General features: G+C 36.8%; 1 protein-coding gene across 1 annotated transcript in view; it reads right to left on the bottom strand.

Annotated features, from left to right (window-relative positions):
* Positions 1-13,866: 13,866 nt before the first annotated feature.
* The window catches only part of QRFPR (pyroglutamylated RFamide peptide receptor), a 44,242-nt gene continuing 31,368 nt past the window's right edge, over positions 13,867-26,740 (bottom strand). The window contains exons 2-6 of the mRNA XM_047090680.1: positions 22,945-23,103; positions 20,197-20,258; positions 16,284-16,519; positions 14,995-15,092; positions 13,867-14,231 (exon numbers count right to left, since the gene is read on the bottom strand). Of these exons, the coding sequence (XP_046946636.1) occupies positions 13,867-14,231; positions 14,995-15,092; positions 16,284-16,519; positions 20,197-20,258; positions 22,945-23,103 (920 nt within the window). The remainder of the gene's footprint in view (positions 14,232-14,994; positions 15,093-16,283; positions 16,520-20,196; positions 20,259-22,944; positions 23,104-26,740) is intronic.

Raw genomic sequence — 26,740 nt, forward strand, 5'->3', positions numbered from 1 at the left:
AGTAGATTGGTGGCTTCCAGAGAAGGGAATAGTAGAGAGTGACTGCTAATGAATATAAGGTTTTGATTTGTTGTAATGGAAATATTCTGAAATTAGACAGTGGTGATAGTTGCACAAATTTGTGAATACACTGGAAACTCCTGAGTTTCATACTTTTAAGTAGTAAATTTTATGCTATGTCAGATGCATTGCAAAAAAAAAAATCTACGTGTCTTAAGAGCAAAGGCAATTTTTATTTTGCTAAAATAATCTTTTTTTTTAATGAAAATGAACCAAATCTAATTCTCTACATGCTTCTTTAATGAGTTTCTTCCCCTTCTCCGACAGAAAGAAGTTAAGTATTTCAAATTTTTCAGTTCCCAGAATCAATATCTTGGAATAAGTGAGTTCTCAAAAAAATCTCAGAGGTAGGATGAGAAAGGAAGGAAACTACTATAAGTGGAATGAATAAATGTTTTCATATGCATCGCAGTGTTGGTGCATTTACATAGATGTTTTCTTAATCCTCACAACAGCATGATATACTGTTTTATTACTTATATTTATTTATGTATTATATTATTATAATTATATATTATAATTACTTACATATACTTATTCATTACATTTTACTAGAATTACAGAAAATACAAGAAAGGCTACATACTAAGATGTGAGCAGGAAAGAAGTGATCCAAGAAATCCCAATTGGATAAGTGTACATTTTAATTTGAAGATCAAACAATCATGTATAAAACATAAGGGGAAAATACTTCAGAAAAATCTTGAATAGAATTAAAAAATATAATTGAAATTTCTAGAAGATAAAAAAACAACAATAATAACACACACACACACAAACACAACACATCTAGAAAAATGTTCAGGGCATAAAACTCAATATCCCATAAATCAGCTTCTGATTAAAATCATTAAATACTTTCAGAAAAGATGTTGGGTGATTTAAGGCCTTTTTCTCCTTTCAATTTATGGTCAGTTCTATCATGGCTTATTCCTGATTCCTTTTCACCACCATCTGTAGCATACCCCCCCTCCTCTGATTTCAAAACAGCTGATTTCTCAGTAGAGTTTTGTTTTTTTCAACTTGTCCATTTTACTTGAATCTTTTTCTCCCTTTCCTACACTAATACAGACTGTAAGCCCCCAGAGTGAGCATTTATTGTGTTGCATGCCCAGTGTATTAGCCACTACAGGTATTTAATAATACATAATAAATTAATGAGTATATATAAAAGACAACTGCACAGTTTTGGTAGAGGGATAAAAATTCCAAGATGGAGTACAATTGTAATTTTAATATACTTGCATTCTAATGCCAAATATAAATGGCTTTATCCATTTGCTATCTGTACCATTGTATTTTTTCCAGATGTAAGACAATATAGATTGATATCATGAGACAAGTAATACTTCAATTTTAGTGAGCAAAATAAGAATAATTAGTTTCCTTTTAGGTCTTGAGTTTTATATTCTCAATGATCTGTAAAAGTAAGGTAATCACCAGATAAATAACCCAAAACAGCTATTGGAGATAAAAATTGGCTTGGATTATTCCAATTTAAATTAGCCATTTACCTAAATTGCTTTATTTTTACTATGAAGTCCAATTCTCTTTTCTTTCTACCAAAAGAAAGCTTATAGTATGCCTCTTTTATTTTCATTTAATTATGTGTCTAGTTTTTTAAATTTGTTTTAGAAATCATGTTCTTAGAAAAACTTAGTTCTACTTGTGTAGGCATTTAAATTAAACCTACACAGTAAGGTACACATTTCTGTAACAGCAAAATATAAATAAATGTAATATTTGCAGAAGGAGGTTAGAACCAGTGACTCAATTCTTCAACCAGATTTCCAACCAACACAGTAAAATATAGACTATGGTTAGAATAATGCTATTAATTTTTAATAAAGTAATAAGGTATTCTTTACATTTCTGAATTTTAGGTTTAAAGTTTCAACGACCACAATCTCATTGAATCTTTATATCCTTACCTTGTCCTATAAATAAGAAAGGTGAGATTCAGAAAGATTAGAACTTACCTGAACCAATTCAGCTCCTGGGAGCTGGCAAGATAAAACATAAATGTAATTCATAAAATATTGAGCATGAAATAATTAAATATGAATTTAAGTAAATGATATGACCATCTAACCTTACATTACATGGGAACCTGAGATCTCTCCCTCTACCCACTCCCCAAAGCCCATGCACTAGCAAATCCTGTCTATTTCACCTATGAAGTATCTCTTCAATCTCTTTAATTCTTCCCATCCTGATTTTGATGTGTGTCTCTTAATAATATCCAGCTTTCCCAGTAGATATCATTACCCTCCACTGCTCAGAAACCATATCTCATTTAGCTTACCACTTTATTCTCAGAATCTAACAAAATTTCTGATACAGAAATGATACAGAATATGTCTCAATAAATGTGTCGGATAAATGAATGAATAAACACAGAGAAAATATCAAGGTATTAGCAAATCAGGATGCATTTTCATTTTGAACTCCAAGCAGTCAGTAACATATTCATTCAGTTGTTTTTGAACACTTATGTCCGCACAAAAACCTGCACACAGATGTTTAAAGAGGCTTTATTCATTCAATGCCTTATATCTTTTCAGTTATAAGTAACAAAAAGAAATTCCAAGAGGCTTCATCAAAATTGAATTTATGAACACAAATTTCAGCATCCCAGGAGCTGATTTCCCTTAGTGAAGCTTGATCCAAGGCCTGGTTTCTACTTTCCATTTTGTGCCTCACCTCCTCAGTGGAAGCCTTGTTATTAAGTCACTATTTGGCATTATTCAAAAGATGGGTGCAGCAGCACTTGTCTTGAATCCAACAAGAAAGTAAAAGTGTTTCTATTTCAAAATTGGCAAAAATGTCTTAGGCCTGATTCTTGTTGGCTAAAATTGGGCCATGTGCTCATCCTTAAACCAATCACCGTGGCCTATACTAATCATGGAACATTCTGGAGTTGCAAGTAGAGATAATTCCAGTCCAACACTGTAGTCTAATATGAGAAAGGGGTGATTCCCCAAAGGAATTTTTTACCATAAAAAGGATGAATGTTTTCAGTCCAGCAAAAACAACAAACCAACGGATTCCCACTACAAGACCTTTACACTTTTTGATTATTGTTGCTACCAGGGCAGAAAAATACTGGTATCTACAGAAAGCTTGTAGAGCGAGAGAGAAAGAACTATAGCATACACCACATTTTTTCAATGGTGAAGGTGGCAGGTTTATTAAAATATAGAACTCAATATTTAGAACAAGTAAGATAAAACAAAGCCTCAAACCTATAAGTTTGGGCCCCCAACAAGATGAGGAAGCCTCAGTGGATGAGACTAGGAGGCCAGAGCAACATAGTACAGCACAGAATGTGTTTCTTTATCCACCCTGGACAGAGTTACTGTTGTCTTACTGAAAATTTGGTGATTTGCTGAAAAATACTGCCAACATATATTCAGATTCTGGTCCCCAGAATGGGCAAAAACAGTGAACAGTTCACTCATCCCTCACTTTTATAGAAATCTGTCTGTATATATTTGTGTTACATGAGGACCCCAAAACAAGATCTAAGACAACAAAAGGCAGTACAGGACTGACTGTCAGAGACATGTGTCACAGGCAAGAAGTGCCTTAAGAGTTGGGAAACAAATTGATTAGGCCAAACTCTTCAGGGAGACCTACAGAAAAAAACGTTTTGTCCTCCCCATAGGAAGATGACACAGGAAACAAAAATATGTGCTTTTAGTTGCTTCTCTCCCCCCAGTAAGTAGTAACTTCTTGGATGTATTTTAACTATATGTTTTTATCTTATCCGTCTTATGACATAGGCATGTTTTGATGAAAGACCAGCTAAGGATAAGGATGTCATCTAAAACCACGGAAACACAAAGCTTCAATCAGTTCTTGGGCAATATTAAAGAGCTTCCATGTCTCCTACAGAATGTTGAAAGCCTCAGTGAGATTCCATTCTCAGAGGACCTTATTACTAGTGAGGTCAGAGCCTCAAAAGAGAAAAACACCCTCCTCTTTTCCCACCCAGGGAGGTGATGAGGGAGAGGTGGTATACAGATGTTCACTAACATCAAATTTTCAATTTTTTTTAACTTTTTTATTTATTTTTGAGACAGAGAGAGACAGAGCATGAACGGGGGAGGGGCAGAGAGAGAGGGAGACACAGAATCGGAAGCAGGCTCCAGGCTCTGAGCCATCAGCCCAGAGCCCGACGCGGGGCTCGAACTCACGGACTGCGAGATTGTGACCTGAGCTGAAGTGGGACGCCTAACCGACTGAGCCACCCAGGCGCCCCTCACATCAAATTTTCAACCAGAGTAATGATATCAGACAGTCTGAAATCTCATCTACTCACAGAAGTCCACCTACCAGTGTTTTCTGTGCCACACTGCACATTTCCCACCTTCCTTCTGTATCTACTCCTATTATCTGTGTCTGATGACAGAGAGAAGACCTTTCATATCTACTCATTCCTGTCAAAATCAGTTCTCTTCCTCCTTACTGTTTTCTTTTGCTTTCTTAATCATTTTTTTTCTGTTATTAAAAATAGAACAGCTGTTATATTTTCAAGAAAATACCCTTTATTTTAGTGTTCTTTTTGTGATCACCTTATTCGCTGATCTGAATTTCCCAGACAACCCCATTTATTCTTTGGCATTATTAGAAAATTTTATAAGACCATGCTGCTTTGATTGACCAATAACTTGTGAAACCTAACTTTTATCTGGTCCACCTGCTAACTCAGAAATCCTTTCAATCCTCCCTTACTGACACATTTCCCATAGTTGACTATTCTGGACCATTTCCATACAATCTAACACTCCAACCACTATTCCCTACTCATAGGAGATGTCTTTGCTTTAAAACAAATCTTATTACATTTTCAACAGAATTCTCCCTCAGCACCTCTATGAATATTTGCGCTACTTCTCTTATCTAGAACATCCTTTCTTCCCCAGACTATTTTAACCTCACAACTTGTCCAAACACTTCAAATTGCAGCTATTGCTGCCTCACTGTCTCCTTGACTATTCCAGGACCTTCTCTAAATTTCCACAGTAATATTTGAATCTCATTTGACACAGTTTTGTTGTCTACTGCTGTCTTTTCATATGCATATTCTGCCTTCTTGAGTAACAATAAACATCAACACAGAAATCATAAGATAACCCCTATTATAGTGTCTCAGAATTTGCACTTTAAGAAGGCTGCATTTGTAAGTATAAATAATTCTTTTACAGGTATAAATATTTTAGTTGTTGCACATTTAAAAAATTTTTGCTTTACCACATACTTAAAGGTTTGGAAAATGGTTATTAGTAAAGTGATATGTATATACCTGTTTTCAAGGTGATCAGTTAGTTTTCTCCAAAGATACAGCCTATTCAATGGACTAATAACTAATAACTAGAGCTAACTATCTTGCAAATGCAAGGTTGGCATATAGAAGTCACTCAACAAATATATATTAGATGGATAGATAAATGGCTAGAATAAAAATGTGATGACTTCATCTTCATTGGAAAAAGGAATTCAGTTGACATCATAATAAAATGACCAGGATTACCTGAGGGAGATAGGAGTAAACGATGATAGTAGTCTAAATTGGGGTGCTGGCAACTCTGCATCCTGAGGGACATCCTCTCTTTCTGTAAACTCACTAAAAGGGCAGCATCTGGATGTAGCCTCTCTTTCTTTAAGTCCCCTTTATATAGTAAGCCAAGATCTCTATTTTTTAAGAGAAATATGAACTCACAGAGTAAATTAAGGAGACATCTGAAAAGCATAACTGATATTAAAGGACAGTGATAGAATAAATAATCTATGTAGCCATGCAAAATAAGTGGAATGAGGAGATCAAGAACTCAAAATAAGCATAATAAATATCCTTCAAGAAATGTTAAGAGGTGTCTGGGTGGTTCAGTCAGTTAAGCATCCAACTCCTGATTTTGAATCAGGTCATGATCTCACAATTTGTGAGACTGAGCTCATGTGAGGCTCTGTGCTAACAGCAGAAAGCCTGCTTGGGATTCTCTCTCTCCCTCTCTCTCTGACTCTTCCCTGATTGCATTCTCTCTCCTTAAATAAACAAACTTAAAAAGATAGAAATGTTAAGGAGCTCAACTATACTTCAATTATTTTTTTAAATGTTATTTATTTATTTGGGAGGGGAGGATAAGTGGGGAGGCAGAGAGAGAGAGAGAGAAAGAGAGAGAGAGAGAGAGAGAGAGAGAGAGAGAGAGAGAGAATCCCAAGCAGGCTTTATGCTCAGTGGGGAGCTCAATGTGGAGTTCAGTCTTACAACCAGGAGATCATGAACTGAGCTGAGACCAAGAGTCAGCTGCTTAACTTACTGAGCCACCCAGGCACACTCAATTTTTTTTTTTTAATATTAAGGAGGATTCCAGTGATATGAGAAAAAAACTAACAGTTACAATGAAAAATCAAATGGATATATTCAGTATGAAAATATAAAATTTGAAATAAAAATATTGTAAGTCAGGATCAAAAGGCAGAGTAGAGAAAACAAACAAATTGTTGAGCAAGAATATCAAATTAAGAAACTCTCCCAGAAGACATCAAGGAAGTTTAAAGGGATGAAAAAAAATCATTAATGAAAAATTGAGTGAAATGGGGAGTGGAAGTGGATATATAAAATCTACAGAAAAGAAATTCCAGAAGAAAAAATAAAGAGAGGGAAGGAAATATTTGAAGAAATAATAACCAGAGATTTTCAAAAATAAAGATTAGAAACCTCAGACTAAAAGTACTCAGAGTATCAAAGAAAAAAAATACACATCTAAACACAAGGTGGTAAAATTTTATAGGCTCTAATTCAAAGAACAAGTTTTAAAAGGTATCAAAGAGAAAGGGGATATCTCAGACTGACATCAGAATTCTAAAGAGCTACGTTGAGCACTGGGTGTTGTGTGGAAACCAATTTGTCAATAAATTATATTAAAAACAAACAGACAAAAAAGAGCCACATTGATATCAAACAAAACTTCACAGATTTAGATGTAATGAATGAAATGAATTTAGAACTTAGACTTTAATATCTAGCTAATCCATCATTAAGTATGAATGCAGGACTAAAGGTGTTCATGCATACATGTACTGGATATTTTCTGTTTGTCCACCCAGAACCATGCACCCTGCATCACTGTGCTCTGTCCCTGGATCAAAGGGCTCCCTTGCTGCTAGGCTGTGTCTGGGGAATGGAGACCATTTGCAGATTAGAGGGAGCTAGGGGTCAGGTCAGTGCATTAGTGCCCATGGCATCCACCACGAGGAGTAGCATGGGCTGGCTCATCATGCCTCCATCCACAGTCACAGCTCCAATAGGTAGCCCCTTACACACAGATCTTTCACTGTCTCTCTCCCTCAGTTTCTTCCTTTTCTCCTCCTGCTCTTCTTCGTCTTCCTCCTGTTCATCTTCCTCCATCTTCTTGGCTCCCCTTCAGGCCTAGGGATGGGAACTGTGCCTTGCTATAATGAACAGCTGATACTGCACTAACCCTTCTGCTTTTCTGTACCCTGCTCACTCCTTTGTAAATCGTCCCTTTATTAATTACACCTCAAATTACTCCGTTTGAATGTGCCATCTGTCTCCAGACAACACTCCAGATAATAAACATAGCCTCAAGAGGTTTGCTATACAAACATACTTTAGGAAATGCTTTTGAAGGAAAATGTTGGGGCTTTTCTTAAATATATGGGGGATAAAGATGAGTACACAGTCTATTTTTAATTTCAGCAACGTATTTTTAATTTCTCAGAGTTTCATTAACCCGTTTTTCCCCATTTTGTAGCATGCTTTATTTATGTTTTTATAAAAACAGTTTTCTTAAATCTCCTTGAGAATAGTACTAATTAAATTTATTTCTCAGCCCTTTTTTATTATCTTGAATTATTTCGTTATTCTAGACTCAGTTTTCTATCTCTATCATAGTCTTATTCCTTCATTTTGTAGGATGTTCTAAAATGTCTAACAAGACTTTAAGAAGGCAGAAATGATTGTTTCCTTTTCTGTGCAGAAGCTTTTATCTTAATGAGATCCCAATAGTTCATTTTTGCTTTTATTTCCCTTGCTTCCGGAGACGTGTCAGGTAAGAAGTTGCTGCAGCCAAGGTCAAAGAGGTTGCTGCCTGTTTTATCCTCTAGGATCTTTATCCTCTTTTCCTGTCTCACATTTAGGTATTTAGGTCTTTCATCCATTTTCAATTTGTTTTTGTCTATGGTGTAGGAATGTTCCAATTTCATTCTTCTATATGTCGCTCCAGTTTTCCCAGCACCATTTTCTGAAAAGATTCTTTTTTCCATTGGATACTCTTTCCTGCTTTGTTGAAGATGAATTGGCCATACAGCTGTGGGTCCATTTCTGGGATTTCTATTCTATTCCATTGATCTATGTGTCTGTTTTTGTGCCAATACCATACTATCTTGATGATTACAGCTTTGTAATCCAGCTTAAAGTCTGAAATTGTGATGCCTCCGGTTTTGTTTTTCTTTTGTAACCTCTGTCTCCCTCTCTCTCTGCACCTCCCCTACTCAGATACACACACTCTCTCTCTCTCTCAAAAATAAATAAACATTAAAAAAAAAAGAAACCTGTAGAGTTGGACCTATATTTCATTTACTCCTGTCTTCTCAGGATTCTAAAGATATAAATTGGAGCATTTTTATGTCATTTTATCTCATTTCTTTCTGATTTCTTCTTTCATAGCTGGATCATAATCTCCGTTCTAGAAAACAAAACTTTGAGTGAACAAGAAAACATAGGGCCTGAGATATAAGCCAGTAAATTTATGTATGGTTTTAAAATATACAGATTCGGGGCGCCTGGGTGGCTCAGTTGGTTAAGCGACCGACTTCAGCTCAGGTCATGATCTCCATGAGTTTGAGCCCCGCGTCAGATGCTGTGCTGATAGCTCAGAGCCTGGAGCCTGCTTCAGATTCTGTGTCTCCCTCTCTCTCTGACCCTCCCTCGTTCATGCTCTGTCTCTCTCTGTCTCAAAAATAAATTAACTTTAAAAAAATTAAAATATATATATATATATATATATATATATATATATATATACAGATTCACCTGATTTTATGACTTTCCCCTATTCTCTCATTTGCCAACCAACCCTCTTTAGCCTTATCTGGTTCAGAGTAAAAAGGATTTTTCTCCTTCTCCTTCTTCTTTCTTTTTTCTTTTTTCTTTTTTTTTTTTTTTTTTTTTTTTTTAGGATTTTCTTGATCCTGAAATGAAAACAGGGTGTCTAGGTTTTACACATAGTAGGAACTCCAAATATATTGTTGAATATTGTTGAATGAGAACAACATCTAAAAAGTGCAGCCAATCTACACTTTTTCATGAGTTGGGTCTGGTTTTGTTTCAACATTTCAAGAGCTCCTGCATGGCCCATAAAACCTACAGCTACTCCATTTGAAATGTAGTTGAACTGCTTTTTGACTCTCTGCTCATAGCAATTAACTTCTCAAGATTGTATTTAAGAGCCTGCTAGTCTGAAAGATAATGGAATTAAATGGCTCCTGGTTGATTTGGTAGCTATAAAGCAGAAAATCATGTTAAGGCTACTTTGATGAACTGAGAATGTAAAAACAACTCTTTATGGAGTGATGAAGAAAGGAATTGTATTTTTACAGACCATATGTGGAATGGAGACAGTCAGGTTGAGTATTAGAAGAAAATTCTTGAATGTGTGATTTTCACATTTTATTACCATAACCTCACCTGACACACATGGCAATAAACATGGCAATAAATAAAATATATGTATGTATAAAGTCACATAACCACGACCAGAATCAAGATATAGAACATTTCTATCATCCAAAGATGTCTCTCATGCCCTCTACATTCAGTTGCCTAAATTTAGCTAGCCTCTAGTACCACTTGCCTGTTTGCTATTCCTAGAGTTTTGTCTTTTCTACAACTCAGGTAAATTAAGTCATAGAGTATATAGTCTTTTCTGTTTTGCTTCTCTTACTTAGCATAATACTTTTGAAATGGATCCTTGTTGCATGTATCAGTAGTTAATTCCTTTTATTGCAGAGTCATATTCAATTAGATGGCCTCAACAAAATTTGCTTATTTATTCATTGGTTGCTAAATGTTTGGGTTATTTGCAATTTTTGGTTATTTTGAATTAAGCTGCTATGAACATTCATGTATAGGTCTTTTCTTTTTTCTTTTCTTTCTTTCTTCTTCTTTTTTTTTTTTTTTTTTTTTGTTGAAGTTTATTTTATCAATTCTTTCTTTTAGGCTTCCTGCTTTGCTTTCAGTGCCCTGTCCACAAAATCTTTGCCTTGCCTAATCCAGGCTACAAAGATTTTATTCTGAGTTTTATTCTAGAAGTTTTATAGAATATTCTTATTCTTATTCTTATATTTAAGAATATGATGCATTTTAAGTTAATTTTTGTATGTAGTATAAGGCCTAAGTTCCCATTTTCGGTATATGGACATCCAATTGTTTCAGAACCATTTGTTTGAAAGGTTTTCCTTTACCCATTGAATTATGTTAACACTTTTGTCAAAATAAGTTGACCATATACTTGTGCATCTACTTCGGGTAACTGTTCTTTTGCAGTGCCAGTGCCACACTCTTTTGATTATTATAATTTTGATTTTTGTAATTTTTGATTATTGCAATTTATAATAGGTCTGCGGATAAGGTAGTATAAGCCCTGCAACTTGGTTCTTCTTTTTGAAACATTTTTGGACTTGGGGCATGTGGGTGGCTCAGTCAGTTGAGCTCCTGACTTTGGCTCAGGTCATGATCTTACAGTCTGTGAGTTTGAGCCCTGCATTGGGCTCTGTGCTGACAGCTCAGAGCCTGGAGCCTGCTTCAGATTCTGTATCTCCCCCCCTCTCTCTCTGCCCCTCTCCCACTAGCTCTGTCTCTCTCTCAAAAATAAATAAAAACATTAAATTTTTTAAAACATTTTCAGGCTTAGAAATTAGTCAAACGAGTATGCAAAATGCTGATGTCCTGATCCATAAGAAACTAAGAAAAGAGAGATGTGTATTTTTTGTTTTGTTTTGGTTTTAGTTTTTCTTGTTGTGTTTTGTTTGTAGAGTACAAGAAAAGACACAGCTCTTTTTGGCACAATGATCCCTAATGAAATAAAAGGCTTAGAGGTCTAAGCAGTGATGCATATCTTTTCACTGATTTCATAGACATTTTACCCAAATGCTAATGAATGATTTTAATGACTAGCCTTCTGTACCCCTCCACAACCCTCCCTTCTGGATCCAAAGAGACTTTGTCAATTCTCACTTCAAGCACAAATTCAGGGGAAATCAGATGGAATAAAATGAGTGACAGCCTAGGGCAAAGAAAAAAAAAGGGGAGAAAGCAGGTGCCTGGGTGGAGGACAAAAGGCCTAAGAGACTCAGGGGGCAGGGAAGTCAGAGGAAACCAGAAGAAAGCTCAGAACCAGGGCTCCTTTTGCAAATCCAAGGTGAACTCTGTATGGGCTCATAAGCTGTGTTACACTATCGTCAGCGCTCAGTGTCCAGACTGGAGCTTCTTTGACTAATTATAATAGTTTCCCAATAATGGATTGAACCAGTTTTCTCTTCCAAACTCTTATAACAGAATAAAAAGATTACATGCTTAAAGGACCAAAAACAAAACTGCTCTATTTTTTATTTCTGAAATGGCATGAATGTAATGTGAGGGGTAAAAAATCTTTCACGGATGTCTGGACATTTTACAGTAATTATTTAAATTGTTTAATATCTATATGTTTTTATTTTTTATTTTTTTAAGGTTTACTTATTTATTTGGAGAGACAGAGAGAGCAGGGGAGGGGCAGAGAGAGAGAGAGAGAGGGAGAGAGGAAATCCTAAGCAGGCTCCAGCGCAAAGCCCGACCCAGAGCTAGAACTCACAAACTGAGATACCATGACCTGAGCCGAAACCAGGAGTTGGATGCTTAACAGATGGAGCCACCCAGGTGCAGCCAGATGTTTTTTGATCAATCTCTGCAATGTTTAGGAATTTTAAAAATCTCTAACCTTAATAATTAAATGGTCAGTAATAGTGTTGATTGATCCCATCTTCAGTAAGTTATATTGGGAACATATGTACAACAAATTTAGGAAGAGTCATATGGATATCTGCTGATTAAATAAGGATAACCAAAATCAGTGAATATGATTCATTTTTAATGGTTTAATGATTTAATGATAATTACTGTTTTGCTACAAGATAGCTAGTCATAACAGGAGAATGGCACACACACATAATCCATAGTAAGTCCATTTCAACACAAACCAAATCATCAGTTGTCTTCTCTTGACTTTGTTAAGTTTCTGTGTCATATTGCGATTTTTTTCTTAATACCACACACTGTTTCAGTTGTGTTGCTGTATCCATTTTATCCTGACACACCTAAAAAGTTAAATGTCTACATTTTGAAAGATCCGAATAGCCTGAGTTCTCTGGTTGCCAAACCTTAAAGCTTTACAAGTGAAATAATACCCTGATAATTCTTGAGCTTCTCTTCCTTTCTCTATTTCCTGGCAGAAAGAATAAGTGCTGCAAAACTGGAGGCAAAAGAAACACTTTAGGCAAGAGGCTGTGAATGGACTTTGGGAATCACAGTTGTTAAAGGGGAAGTGACAGGGCACTGGGATGTGGTCACTGGTTCCATGATATTTGAGGGTAAGAGGAGAAGATTGGAAAGAAGAGAGGTTATGTTTAAGGGAGATTGAGGTAAGGTAAGGAATATGAGTGGGGAACTCCATCCTTCCTAGCCTTGCTCTCTCGGGGGTCAGTCTTGGGCACAGTAAAATCATGGGCTTGGAGTTAATGCTCTCATCTGCTAGCTACATCTAAAAGTCCTTTTATATAACAACCAGTCATTCATCCCACTACTAAAGTAAGGGATTTAAAAATAAAAATATTTGAGATAGTTAGACTGGCTTACATATATTACAGCCAGCCTATAAATGAGGATCCCAGAAACATCCTTCTTTTGATTAGAGAAAACAGCTACAAAACAGGCATGGGTGGAAAGCTGGCAGGGTTGAGGGCAACTCTCAGGAAGCAAAAGGGAGCAGAAAGGGGAGGCCTGGAACATGGGGGCTGCCATGATGCTTCAGAACCTGAGGGTGCTGTACAGTACAAAGGGCTTTCCTGCTCACATCTCGTTTTCTTCTGGCAGTGACCCTGTGAAGAAGAGGTACCTCACCAGTATACACAGGAAGAAACAGAGGCTTAAAGAGGTTCAGTGGCTTGCCAGTCATCACAGCAGTGGTAGCTGGTAGGGCTAGAAGAAGCTCACACCCGGGCACCTGCCTCTGAATCACATTCATTGGTCATTTTGCGGCTTCGCCATCTTCTTTGACTTGATGATTATTGGACAGACCTCATTTGTAAGAGACTGTATTACCAAGCTTCAACAGCACTGAAAATTACATTACTGTGTTCAACCATTAACTTACTCAAAAAAGAAGGCATAATTTTTAAGTTATTTCCTCAGCTCATTTAGCAATACATAGAAAGTCACATTACATTGACTGCATTAGGGGAAAAATTACCAGCCAAAAACATTTATTTCTATACAAGTTTTTTTTTAATAATCTACAAGGATAGTTTACTAATTTTTCAAAATTGTGTTTTCATATATAATGTTATATTTTTATGAAGAAAATGATTTCTTTCCTTCTTTTCCTCATTCTGAGAATAAAAAAAAAAAAGTCTTCCACATTTGCTCAAAATAATTTTCTCTTCCAATTAAGCTACAAACAGTCCTAATTATGCAGACATTGTTATAATTAGCGGCCACCACCTAAAGCAGAATTTTCAGAAAGTTCAGAATTGAACAGGGCAAGATGTTATTTGATGTATTTTTTTCTCCTCTGATTGTTCACACAATTTGACTTCAATGTTGCCATCACTGAATGCTTCTCCTTTTGTCTCCTCCACTGGGTTCTCTCTCTGGGAAAACACTGCTTTCTTCTGCATCATTGTAATTCCTGAATTTCCATGCCTTCGTGCTGGAGATAAGGTTTCTTTTACTATGCAATAACAAACTGCAGACAAAAAATTTTTTTTGAAGTTCTCATTCATAAATGCATAAACAATGGGGTTACAGATGGAATTGGAAAATCCAATTATTTGCACGATAGCAAAAATCATCTTGATTGTGACATCATCATATTCCTTTTCAAAATTGCCTGAAATAAAAAGTAATAGTCTACAATGTATTATGTCTTCACGAGCATAAAATAAAATTTCTGTTTATCATATATCTTTACCAAACACTTACACTTGTACAAGTGGTTAAAGGTGTGAAAAATACTCAAGGCAATTTTGGGAAGAGCCATCTGATGTCTGAAGAAAAATGAGCTCTGTGATGAGTTCCCATTCTTAGAGAATCTTGGCTTACAAGCTTAGCCTGGTGCCCAGCTCATATTAAGGAACTTACTGCATTTTGTCTTTATTCCAAATGTCATGTAAACTGGGAAGCAGCAGTTACCATTCAAATGTTCACTTGTGTTATAGAAATACATTCTGTATCTGAGAATCATGTTAAGTCTCAGATTATCACAGGTAATACACCGGGGGTCTGGCTGAAATCCTAGGTGTTATCAAATTCATGTGGTTCAAGTCAGGATTCTAGATCTAAACAGAGAATGCTCATAGGCCGTCACACCTCCTCCATGTTTGAATGGTTTAGGGAGAACAGGGGACAGAGCATGAAAAAAGACTCTCAAAAATGTTTCTGTCCCTTCTGCGATTATTAAAGGTTTGTTCAAAATTGTACATAATTAACCCACCATGTAATGATCTGGTAATCTTGAAAATATGAGAGAAACCCATTAAATGTTTGATATTTGATTACCCAAGGGAATAGCAACAAATTTTTCAACGATTCATGGTCTAGTCTAGCAAGAAATGAACTAGAACTTCTAACAAATGAGAATGAAAAGCACTCACTGTATTCACTCATCATGTGCACGATGTGGAAAGGTGCCCAGCATAGAGCAAAGAGAGCCACCACTGTCACCATCATAATGACAGCTCGCTTCTTCTTCCTGGACCCACAAGGACACATCGCATTAGTTAACTTCTCCGTGGCAAATTTGTCAAATTGATATCAAAGCTATTAAATAAAGTTTGAGCCTAAGTCTCTCAACCATAACTTTTCAAATATTAATAAAGTTCATGATAGGTTAATTGTGGGCTGTTTATCATCTCTTCCCATTGCTATTGCCCTCATTCCCAAATCTCTCATTTTATAAACACAATTATGAAGGATGCTCATTATAGATCTAACACTCTGCTAGATGCTTGGCATGGGTTATGTCATTAATCTTCTCAGTAAGCCATTTGACAGATGCAGAAACTGAGGCACAGAGAAGGTTGAGTAACTTGCAAAGTCAGATGACTAATAAGGGATTTAAACTGTAAGGGCTAGTTTGAACTTAAAGTTAGGCAGCTAAAGTCAAGTGTTTAAGCTCTTATTTATTTTTATGTTGAAGAACACTCTTCTGAGGAAGTGAAGTGGAGAGTGAAATCAGCAATGAGTCCCAAAGAGCTGAAGATCCAGCCCTGGACACTGACAGGGAGGATTTCTTCATACAAACTGGACGCTAGAGGTCGCTGCACACTTGAAGGAATGATAGAATTTCATCTAACCATTAAACTTCTAAGATTTTTGTTTTTGTTTTTAATAGCTGTTCCATGTAGATTATAAAATAAATGATATGGAATACAAGTACTATATCAGTAAATTGTGTTTTAAAATTTTTATTAATGAATATAATCAGAAAAGAAAGCCCTTATTACGATAGTATAGATAATAATAAAGTAAATAGCATACTCTGGTCACCAAAGAGTTTTCATACAGATTTCATGTATTTCAGCATCATCTGAGGATGGATATTTATCATGCCCCCTGTCACACATGAGGAAAGCGGAAGCCTTAGGCGTAAGGATACTTATCTGCACCATGTGACTGCCGAGTGGTAGAGAGGAGAACACCACAGCTCTTCCTAGCATGTCATCTTGACATATAGATGAAAATTCAACAGTTTTCCAAATTGTCTAAATACCTGCTATTCCTAAAATCTCCAAAGTTGAACGTCAGCCCATTCTCTGAACATGAATTACAAATGGCACTTGGGCTAACGTTCCCAAGAATCGGGAGAGCTCTAGCAACTTCCCCCTCAAGCACGACTAATTAAAAGTATTTTAAACGGAGGCGACTGCTTCATTAAACAGACCTGGCTATTTTTGACATTTCTTTTCCGTGAATAGTTCGAAACACTGAGCAGTCCCCCACTCTTTTCTTTATCCAAAGTTCATAACCGATTTTAGTGTACAGGATAAGCATCAGCATAAGAGGCAGGAGGAACAGGATGACAAGGATGAACGTGGTATAGATTTTCTGGTGCGCAGGGCTGGCCCACTCTTCCAGACAGCAGACATGCTCCTTTTCATACAAGAAGTCATACTTAATCTTTAACATAAAAACAAATCAGTTAGAGGAGGCAGAGTCAGCATCAAAAGAACAGAAAACAGCCACGTACTACTATAATGCTGCAGTTTTCAAACCCTCCTGTATTTACTGTGGATCCATATTGCAAATTAGATACGAGTTTGATTGTTCGTTTGTTGTAAGGTGTCATTTTCTCCACATCATTTCTTACATTCTTAACAGTTCTATACTTTCTTTTCTATTTTAAATGGAATTGAGGTCAATAGGCTATTTTTTTAATGTTTCTCAACTTTTTTTACACTGTAGTCAGAATTTTTTCAATTCTATGAAAGAGCTATACTCTTTGACCAAAGTATGTATGCATACTGTCCAGATGAGGATTATTACTTTTCAGAGGAAGAATACACTACATCAATCAAGGTACATATGAAAAAAAGAAAACATCTTGTAATTGCACGCCAGCTAGTTTAATGTTCCATTATTTTGCTTCCTCAATTGTTGAAGAGACAGATTTTGGCAAAGTATCAGCTATCTTTCAGTTCACAGTACTGAAAGCTTGCATTTTGTTACTGCTATTTCAGATTGCAGTGATCAGGTTGCTTGCAAAGATTTTAGAAAGACAGCTGATAGCTTTAAGATTTGAGATGAATAAGAAATTGGGATTCAAACTATTGTCTATCTACAAATATTCAGACTCAGCTATCAGCCTTTGAGGTAGATATTTTACAGAAATGCAATGTCTCTTTGTTAATACTATTTCTGACAGATGGTTGGGTTCAAAATATTATTAAAAACAATATTAATAACAGTAGCAAACGCTAAGAAGGGACAAACTAAGCAAAGTCATTTATCTGGATAATAAGAATAAAAGAAAATTTATCAAAACTATTGCCATTTTAGTCACTTCAGAGATTTCCAGATGAAGCATCCCTAGGTCCTAGACATATTTCTGCCTCCATTCCTGCAATTTTTATTGCCAATCTTTAGTCAATTGAATGGGGGGAAAAAGCTTTCTGGTATACTTATCAAAGGCAAGAAAATTCAAGTTCTGATCTAGGTGTTATTTACAAATGCAACAAGGGATGAAAACACTTACTGAATAATAATTTCAAGATCCAAACTCCCTGGGAATGGGATATTAAGGTGAAATTCATGCTGACCCCATGTAGGCAGAGCCCACAAATGCTGACGACCATGGGGGCAACATATTGGCACATCTTAAAACACAAAGCTAGACTGATAGTCTCCAAGGGGGTGCATGTTGCCTTGGGAACAAGCAAAGACTTTCTGAGTGCACAGGCACATGGTTTTATGGGAATCAATTTCAGATTGTCTCTTTGGAACCATACAGTTCTCTAAAATTCCACTGCCTAGGGGAAGCCTGAGATTGAGTGTTGTGCTGGCCCTGCACTCCCAGCTCGCTTCTATCTCTCTTCTCCCCATCTACATAAGTCAGATGTCTCACTCAGTCCTACTCTTACTATGAGGCACTAAAAAAGGAGGTGGTTTGAACTACTGATGTCAGTGAAGCCACCGTAATCAAGACACCATAAATCCATGATAGGGTTTTGTGTTTTCCCTATATCAAACATATTTCTATTCTGGCTTTAGAAGAAAGGTATTTTGACAGATGTTGAGATGTTGTGAATTTACATTTTTCATACAGTGAAGAGGCAGAAGTGATGATGACAATTTTAATTTAGCCACCTCTTTGCTTCCATCCCATGAAAATTGTCAAATACATCACTCCTGAGAGAGAGCCCATTGACAGCAAAGCAAAGAGAACATCAGTGGGTGGAAATGGTAAAGTTGGTGGTGTTTTATTTCATCCAGGTGAGAAATTCAGGCTTTATGCATGCTCACACACACTCTCTCTAATAGAATTTAGAAGTGGGAAGGTGGCCATGGGATGCATATTAATAGGTTTATTTGATAGGAAAAATGAAATCACACTTTTTCCTGACAGAAAGCAAATCTGATTTAGCTGATCTGTCTGATAGTGAGGACCGACTCTGCCAATTACATATGTATTTCCTAAAAACGAAATGAGTTACATATTCAAAACATATTTAGAGCATATGATAAAATAATTTTATTTTAAAAAATAGACAAAACTCTTTGTGTTCTGTGGGCCAGAAATGGGCCCCACAAATGACTACTGGGTTGGGTCACGTGTGACGCCTCCATCAGTATGGGATACCTGCCGGAATAAGGACAGCCTTAGAGAAAAGACCCAGCCACTTACAGTTGTGTGTGGAAGATACATGAGCACCCTGCTGGAGCAGCAGTCAGAAGCCTCAGTGGTGTTATCTTTGAAAAACCCATGAATAAGGAATCGATCATGGGCAGCAAAGTCACTCACAGAGGGCGATGATACCAGTACACCTGTCCCTTCCTCTCCCCATCCTTAACACCAGCTCCCAAGTTGCCAAAGGCAGCCATTTTCTTGGATGGGAAGAGAGAAAGAGAAACGCCCAGTAAGGAAGCAGAGAAGAAGGGAATCACCTCCCCTTTGCATATTGTAGGATTCTAGACCTAAAAACAGTTCAAGCTGAGCTGGGAGACATTTTGTGTTGATTGAGAATATGGACTTATGTGATTGTGACACCGGGCTGGAATTTTAATGACAGAATTAACAAGTTGTTGTGACTAAAAGTGACCATAGGAATGTTGCTATCTGAATGGCTGAAAGAATTACAGGGTCTGCTCAGAGCTTCATCCACAACATTTTGTCAGAGTATTGGAAAGTTCTCAGGTCACATTTTTATAGGTAGCAAGGGATAGAATAAAATTACTTCCAGCTCTCACCTGTGGAGTCCAGCTCATTCAATATGCCAATTACATAAAAAAAAAAAAGAAGAAAGAAAGAAAGAAAGAAAAAAAGAAAGAAAGAAAGAAAGAAAAAAAAATCAAGTCATGTTTTAAATGTACCCTTTCCTGAGGGCTCATTTGCTATCCTTGCCAATCGACATTTGCCATCGAGTAAAGTTTCACTTTTGTCTATATCAATTTAAAAAGGTATAAAAGGATACAGTTAAAAAAAATTATCTAGTGATCAACCCACTACTGCCTTTGAAGACTACTGTCTGGGCTAGATCACCGATGCAAGACGTGTATGTATGCCCCATGGGATAGGCTGGGTCACCAAAAACAACACAGTATCCCCTTGCTGTGAATAGCCAGACAATGCTAGACCATCAGTTTAAGGTGTGGGGGAAAGGGAGAGATCAGATAAGATGATCCTGTCACACATTCCAATTCAAATTTCAATTTGTCAATGTATGGGAGGCAGAGAAGAAAGGACTTATGAGGGACAATCAACAAATAAGCAGATGATTGATTACAATTTTTTGATGTGTTTTAAAAATAAAATAAAAATCTAAAGCAACCGTTGAACTCTTAAAACGTAATAAGACACGGGAGGCCACTAGGAAAATATGTTCGGCTGACAGGAAAATGTAGAAAATGACTCTGATAAGTTTTCTTTTAAGCATTAAAGTCTTAACCAAGGAAGAACTAGATAAAACAGAGGAAAAAATCTTAAAACAAATTATTTTATTCCATTTGAAAATTTTTCAGTGAAATAATTGGGGTCACCAGAATTTGCTATAAAGCTCTTGCAGGAAGAAAAATGATTGTAATTGAGAAGGCTGGGGAACATTTCAATAATATGATGATCAAGCCAGCCCCGAACCTACCTCAAGGCGTTGTACATGCCACATGGGTGATCCTACGATGACTGCCAGCAGCCAGACCACACCTGCTAAGACATTAAAATCATCAGAATCTGATTCAGTGAGTGAAGCAGAACACATGCATACTTAAGCATAAAGCATATGCTGTAAGCATGAAGACTCCTTATGTGCAATCATCTCTGCCCTAGAGCAGTGCAGTGGGCTACATGTTCCCACTGATGCTATTTCTCTGTCCTCAAAATTGTTGCTAGAATAGTCTTCCTGAAACATTTTTAAGTGTTTAATCAAAATCTTTAATAGTGTTGTACTACCTATAAGATAAAACTTAAACCCTTAACACGATCCCTGAGGTTCTCTCACTTGCCTCTCTCTCCTGTTATATTTCTGTCCACGTTCTTCATTTCCCAGGACTTAACTCAAAAGTCACTGTCTCTAGGAAATCTTTGAAGGCCACCATCATTTCCTGATAGAACTAATTCCCTGTTGGTTCCATTTGCCCTCTAGAGTGGCACCTTTGTTGCCTTAGTTGTTTCTTTTCAACTTCTTCTAAGCTCATTAAGGGCAAACACAATGCAATTTATTTTTGTACTTGTTTGTTTCCCTAAACAAGGGAAATTTTCCCCAAAGAAAATTCCTGGCCCTCAGAAGCACCTGCTGTTTGGTTGTCAAACGGATGAATAACTTAAACATGATATTGATCACCCTCTACAATTTCTTCTTAAAATTGAGTACATTTATCTTATGCATCATAATATGAGTATTATTTTCTTATTTACAAAGCAAACATTTGATAAGAAACCAGAATGTTCTTTCCAAATTTCCTGTCCTTCATGATTTTGTTGACAGAATTGCTTTAATGATGTGTCCTTAGCAAGGAACAAAAGAGAATCAGAACAGACTAGGATGAGGCCATAACCAAGAGACCCACCATCAATTCTGAGAGAAATATCCCAGCTCAAATTCTTCTTATTCTATCTGTATTAGGTACTATTAAGAAAACAGTATATTGCCTTGGATTTCAAGGAACTGGGACTCACTTAAGCCATAACAGGGGTTTATTATAAAGAAATACGTGAACTGGCACTGCCTATAGATAGTCATTATTATTCGATGATTCAAGACAGTTCTCAGACTCACAAATCAATCTCTCTCTATCCACATCGCCATAAACATCTGCTCTAATCTAGTCCAATCATTATCTCACTATGTAATCTTATGTCCAATCACTTTTCCAATCTTTAGTAGAAATTCTGGATTCTAACTGAGTCTAATTGACTTAGCTCCTTGCCAATCCTTCTGGGTCTACTGCCTGTTCAGGGATAGAAAGGTTGAGGTTAGATGAATATTACTGGTGTAAATGAACCTTTGTGGGCAAATAAGTCTAGCAGGTCTCTGATGGTGGGGGCCTGGAGGCAAAGCAGTCTCAGCTAAGAGGTACTTGGCCAGAGAGAGACATCAGGCAACACTGTGTGAAAGCCCCATGGGATGCTGAGCCTTCTTGATTTAAAATCCTTTCTGTCTCCTATGAATTTTTTGAGTAGAAACTGCCTTGACTGCCTGTTATCGACTTTGCCCTCAGATGCTGAGACTCTCTACTTCTCTTTCCTTTTTTAATGACTTCCCTCCTCCATGTATTCCTTTCCTCATCCTCTTTCTACACCCACACATGCTTTTCAGATGTTTTGAAGGTGGGAAGATGTCAATTATTAAAAGCCAAGAGGTCTTTGAATTCTTTGTAGGGAGGATGTGACATAAATTTGAAAATAACTAACTAAAACTAACGAATATTTTCCCCGTTGGTTTATCTATTCATTTCATACTATGTAAAATGAGTTTGGCATGGCAAAACCCTTAGGAGTTCTTTCTGTAATTCTACTGTCCCATGCTGGCTAAACTCCTAAAGCAGAAATAAATGTTTACCTATTCCTCTCAAGTGAGATACTAGTAAAAATTGCTCTTTTTGGTTATTGCATTAGTTTTTTCCTCAACCTTTCATTATTTAGCGTAATAGATATGCTACGGCTCTACTTTAAATGGCTCGATTGTAATTATCAAATAGAGAAATGCTTCCATCTTACTGTGCTAGGCTTTAGGACACCACTTACAGTTTGCCACTTATCAAGAGGTACATGCTCCTCATGTCTTGCTGACTCAGAAATGGTTACATCAAGCTGAGGATGCAGGAATGTCTGAAGCAAAATTATGAAGTGGATGGAATCTGTCTTCATCAGGCGCCTCCAGCACTCAGCAAGCACCTAGCGTCCCCATGAGCCCCACGGCTATTGTGTCCTCAGCACTGGGGCCTCCTCTGAGCAGCACCCTTGTTCTCTACCCATCTAAAAACACCTTTCCTTCCCCCTGTCAAAATCTACTGGCCCTAAGAAGGGCATTTTAGGTTACACGCCTCTTACCTCAGGATGACAGTTTACTAATCTAATAAATGTTAATGTGGTAATGCCATTGAAAGTTATCTTAAATCAACTAAAAGTAGTGCTTAAAAGTTTAAGACTTAAACTGAAGAAGTGAATCTGAGATAAGGAGATTTGAAGTGTGAGGTTAGGACTGAAAGAAGAAAAGGAGTGGAGGTCAAGGTAAAATGGGGAGAGGACTAAAACTCCGAAATTACTCCCTGATGCCTACAAGGCTAGACAAGAAGCTACTCGTCCGCTTCATCAATATAGTTCACATTGAAGAAACTCTTTTGTTCTGTACTGAAGAAGAGCATGAGTACTGCCACTGGCACACTCTCACCTAGCATGGTGAAAGCCCTTCTGTTGGTGTATTGCCACTTCATTTTAAAAGGATGCACAAGTCCCTGGTGCCTTTCCACAGCAATGCAGGTCATAGTAAGAATTTCTGTCACGATAGCAGTTGACTGGACAAATGGCAGCATCTTGCAAATGAAGGCACCTGCAGCAAGGAAACAGGACCAGTTAAACATCAAGATAAAAGTTTTATCTGTGTTTTTGTAATTGTTACAGTTGATTAATTCTGAGCCTCTGTCCAAAAGTTTTATGATTATAGTGACATTATAGACTCAAAATAATTGAAAAAGATTGAACTGGCTGATATTATCTTTAAGTTCCTTAATTATAGGTAATTATGTATAAGAGGACAATGAGAGGACCAGTTAGTATCTGGTTATTGATAACAGGCAGAAAAAAAATCAAAGTGAGCTTTGATCGAGAAACAACAAAGTCAGCGTGAAGTGGTCTCCTGGTGTCTCAACTACAGGTAGTCGTCTTTATGTCTTTCTTTTTGGTTCTTTGTCAAATCACGGCAAAGGAAGAATTCTCACCAAAGACTCAGATTTCTTATTTTATTTTTTATTCTCCTTTGCTTTTCTGTCCAAGACCTTATGTGTGGATTACATCATTACACTCATAACTGATTTCACTTTCTCTAGTGCAAAGATCTCAAATTGGTGGCCCCTGGGCAAGATTTGGTGTGCAAATAGACTTTGCATGATTTGCATAATATTTTTTACAATACTTGAATGCATTGCCAGTATTTTGAAATGTTTACACTATCTGCCTTGCCCCTTCACCATTCATTTGTAACCCTGGTCTAACATTTCTGCTCTTGACTCTATCTTGCTCATTGCTACCAAATTAGTTACTCTGAATTATCAGAGAATCAGAAACTCAGGGAATATGAAGAGTTGGAAGAGACCTCAGAGGTCATGGAGTCCAAGCTCTCACCAAAAATAAAAATCATCTTTTCAGCTTCTCTCATAGATTCTCTGCCAAGCTCTGCTTAAATATCTGCAGAAGAGGCTTCCTTTCTGGCATACTCCCATCTCATGCTGATGTGTGGCTTTCCTTTTCTGCTTGGAATGCTTTTCCCCCAGAGAACTCCTCCTCTCTCTTACTCTACTTTTTTTTTCCTTAACTTTTTCACCTTCCTAAAGACTACATAATCTACTGATTGGTTTCATTTTCATTAAAAGTTTCCCTATGTCTACCAGAATGTAAACAATCCAAGAGCAAGAATTATCTGTTTTCTTCCCTGATACATTTCAAGCATTTAGAATGGCACAAGGAGGCTCTCAGCCAGAATTCACTGAATTGAAGATAATGAGTAACCAGAGGGCTTTTAACCTCTCAAAATGCCTCCATTCAGCTTGGGAGAAAGGCTGTCACTGGAGAAAGTGCTTTTCAGTAGTTCCACCCACTTCTTCCAGTTTCACTTTCTGCTTTCTGAGAGTTTCAGAACTAACCAACTATCTTTTCCAAACATCAGCTCTTCGTATCTTTGAAAGAGCCATGCCACTCCTAAGTCTTTTCTTTTATAGTTTCTCCAATTGTTCTTCATTTGACATGTTTTCAAACCTTTCAATTCCTTGGATGCCTTCCATGGACTTTCTTTGGTTTAGTAACTACATGGTCCTGAAGGAAACCCACCATCCCAAGATGTGGTCTAGCTAAAGCAGAAACTGAAGGATTATATTGCTTCCTTTCCAATACCCCTCACATTGTTCTGTGACTGTGACTAGAATTTACAACAACTTTCAGTGCTAGGATTTTCAAATGGTTGGCTTCTGTTGCACTTGAAATCAACTTGAAACCAACTGGGTCCATTTAACAGAAAATTATTTTTAATAGAATATTTTTGTCCATCCAATATTGCTGAAACTAAGGGAAAAGACGTATTTAGATATCACTCTAGATACTTCCTTTCCAATCCTTTTTGGGAGCTCCAAATTTCAATCCAAGAGCCAATCACACTCATTTATCTTCTGTTCCAGTTTCCCAAATCCAAACCCTGTTCAAAGTTAAGGCCTTTCCTTGTCTATTAGAGTTGTTTAAATGCTAAGTGCAGAAATTTGCTTTCATACTAATATATTTCACTGTTTGAATACTGATCATACTATGAATGAATTAAATCACCTTTAATCCTATCTTGGATGTGATACTTGAATAAAGGTAAATGTGAATAAATTATTCATCTGAAAATGTCTCCTTTTTTGTTTTTTAAAAAATCTGATAAGAATTTCTTCTACTCTTTCAACCAAGTTGTTTATTAAAAAATAGTTGGATAGGCTGAGGTTAAGAAACACCAGAAGAAACTTTCCATGAGATAAACATGGATTCATTATCAACACAGTTTATGTGTAACTATCCAAAAGTAAGAATTATTATGGTAATGTTTACTGTAGTCTTATCTCATGGTAGTATTATCCATCCTAAATGTATTCACTGTGTCTGTAATAATAGCATGGGATATTGGTCAACTGATTCCCTGTTTTTAGGATACGCTCTGATCCTGATTCTTCTGATCTTTTACTTAGCCACTCTGAGTCTCAATTTCATCATTTGTAAAAAGGGATTAATAACACCCATCTGTCACAGGACTTATGGGTGTGCTGATGTGATTATAAAATCATATAAATGCCCATCACAGGATGTATTCTTTAATAAATGGAAGCCGTTTTATCATCAAAAAGAATTGAGGTAATTTGGTACATTTAGAGCTAATAGATTCTTTGTGGATACATTCTAAACTACCATCAAAGGGCATCTAGTTTTATAACATTTCCCAAATCAAGATATGCAGCTCAAAACACTCAAATGATTTGCTCATGTCTAAACAGCTGTCTATTGACAGATGAGGGCCTGTGCTCAGGTCGTCTGACTCCAATTCTTTCTACTATGTCATCCTCACTTAACACATCCATGTTATGTGGCAGTTTTCTTGTCTCATAAATCATCTGTTTAATAATCCACTTGAGAATCTCGCACCGGGTTGTCGTAGTTCTATAATCTGTCATCTTACCCTTTTAATGCATCCAGACAGCATTTGCCCAACTCATTGCTTCTGACATTTCTTCAAACAATGTTTTAAGAAATTACTGGCTGTGTGTTCTTGATCACATTGCCAAGTTTCTTCAGTGTTATGGTATGGTATTTATCCAGGCTGAAGATTTGAGTTCTTTTAAAAGTAGGTAGATGTTCAGGTGTCCTGTGTGGCTCAGTCAGTTGAGCATCTCACTTGGGCACAGGTCATGATCTCACGGTCTGTGAATTCGAGCCCCGCGTCAGGCTGTGTGCTGACAGCTCAGAGCCTGGAGCCTGCTTAAGATTCTGTGTCTCTCTCTCTCTCTGCCCCTCTCCCACTCATGCTCTGTCTCTGTCTCTTTCAAAAATAAACATTAAAAAAATTTTTTTAAATAGATAGATGCTCTTTTGCTATCCATTCACTTATCTTGGACCTTTATTTTTCATTCTAAACATCGTTGGTATGCTCTTTTTAAATTTGGAGATCATTTTTCAAGGTCTAGAAGACTAAAGCAAAAAAGGCACTGAAGATTTTTTTTTTCTGTCGTCCATTAAATTTCCTACCCTTGTTCTAGTACTCTCTCTGATGACTCTTCAGTCAGCTTGTTCTACACTTTAGATTTCCTAGTGTAAAATTTATAGGTCTGAGCTACTTTGGAAGAATGTGTCCTTTGCAACATGTCTTCCTAACAGTGGCAATTTGAAACTGAAATAATCCTAGAATTCCCTATATAGGGCACTGCTTTCTTGGAATGTCCTTCCTTTTTTCT

This window comes from Lynx rufus, unplaced genomic scaffold (genome assembly GCF_022079265.1).
Source record: "Lynx rufus isolate CCGP_SWC_20201006 ecotype Redwood Valley unplaced genomic scaffold, mLynRuf1.p SCAF_3, whole genome shotgun sequence".
Taxonomy (NCBI): Eukaryota; Metazoa; Chordata; class Mammalia; order Carnivora; family Felidae; genus Lynx; species Lynx rufus.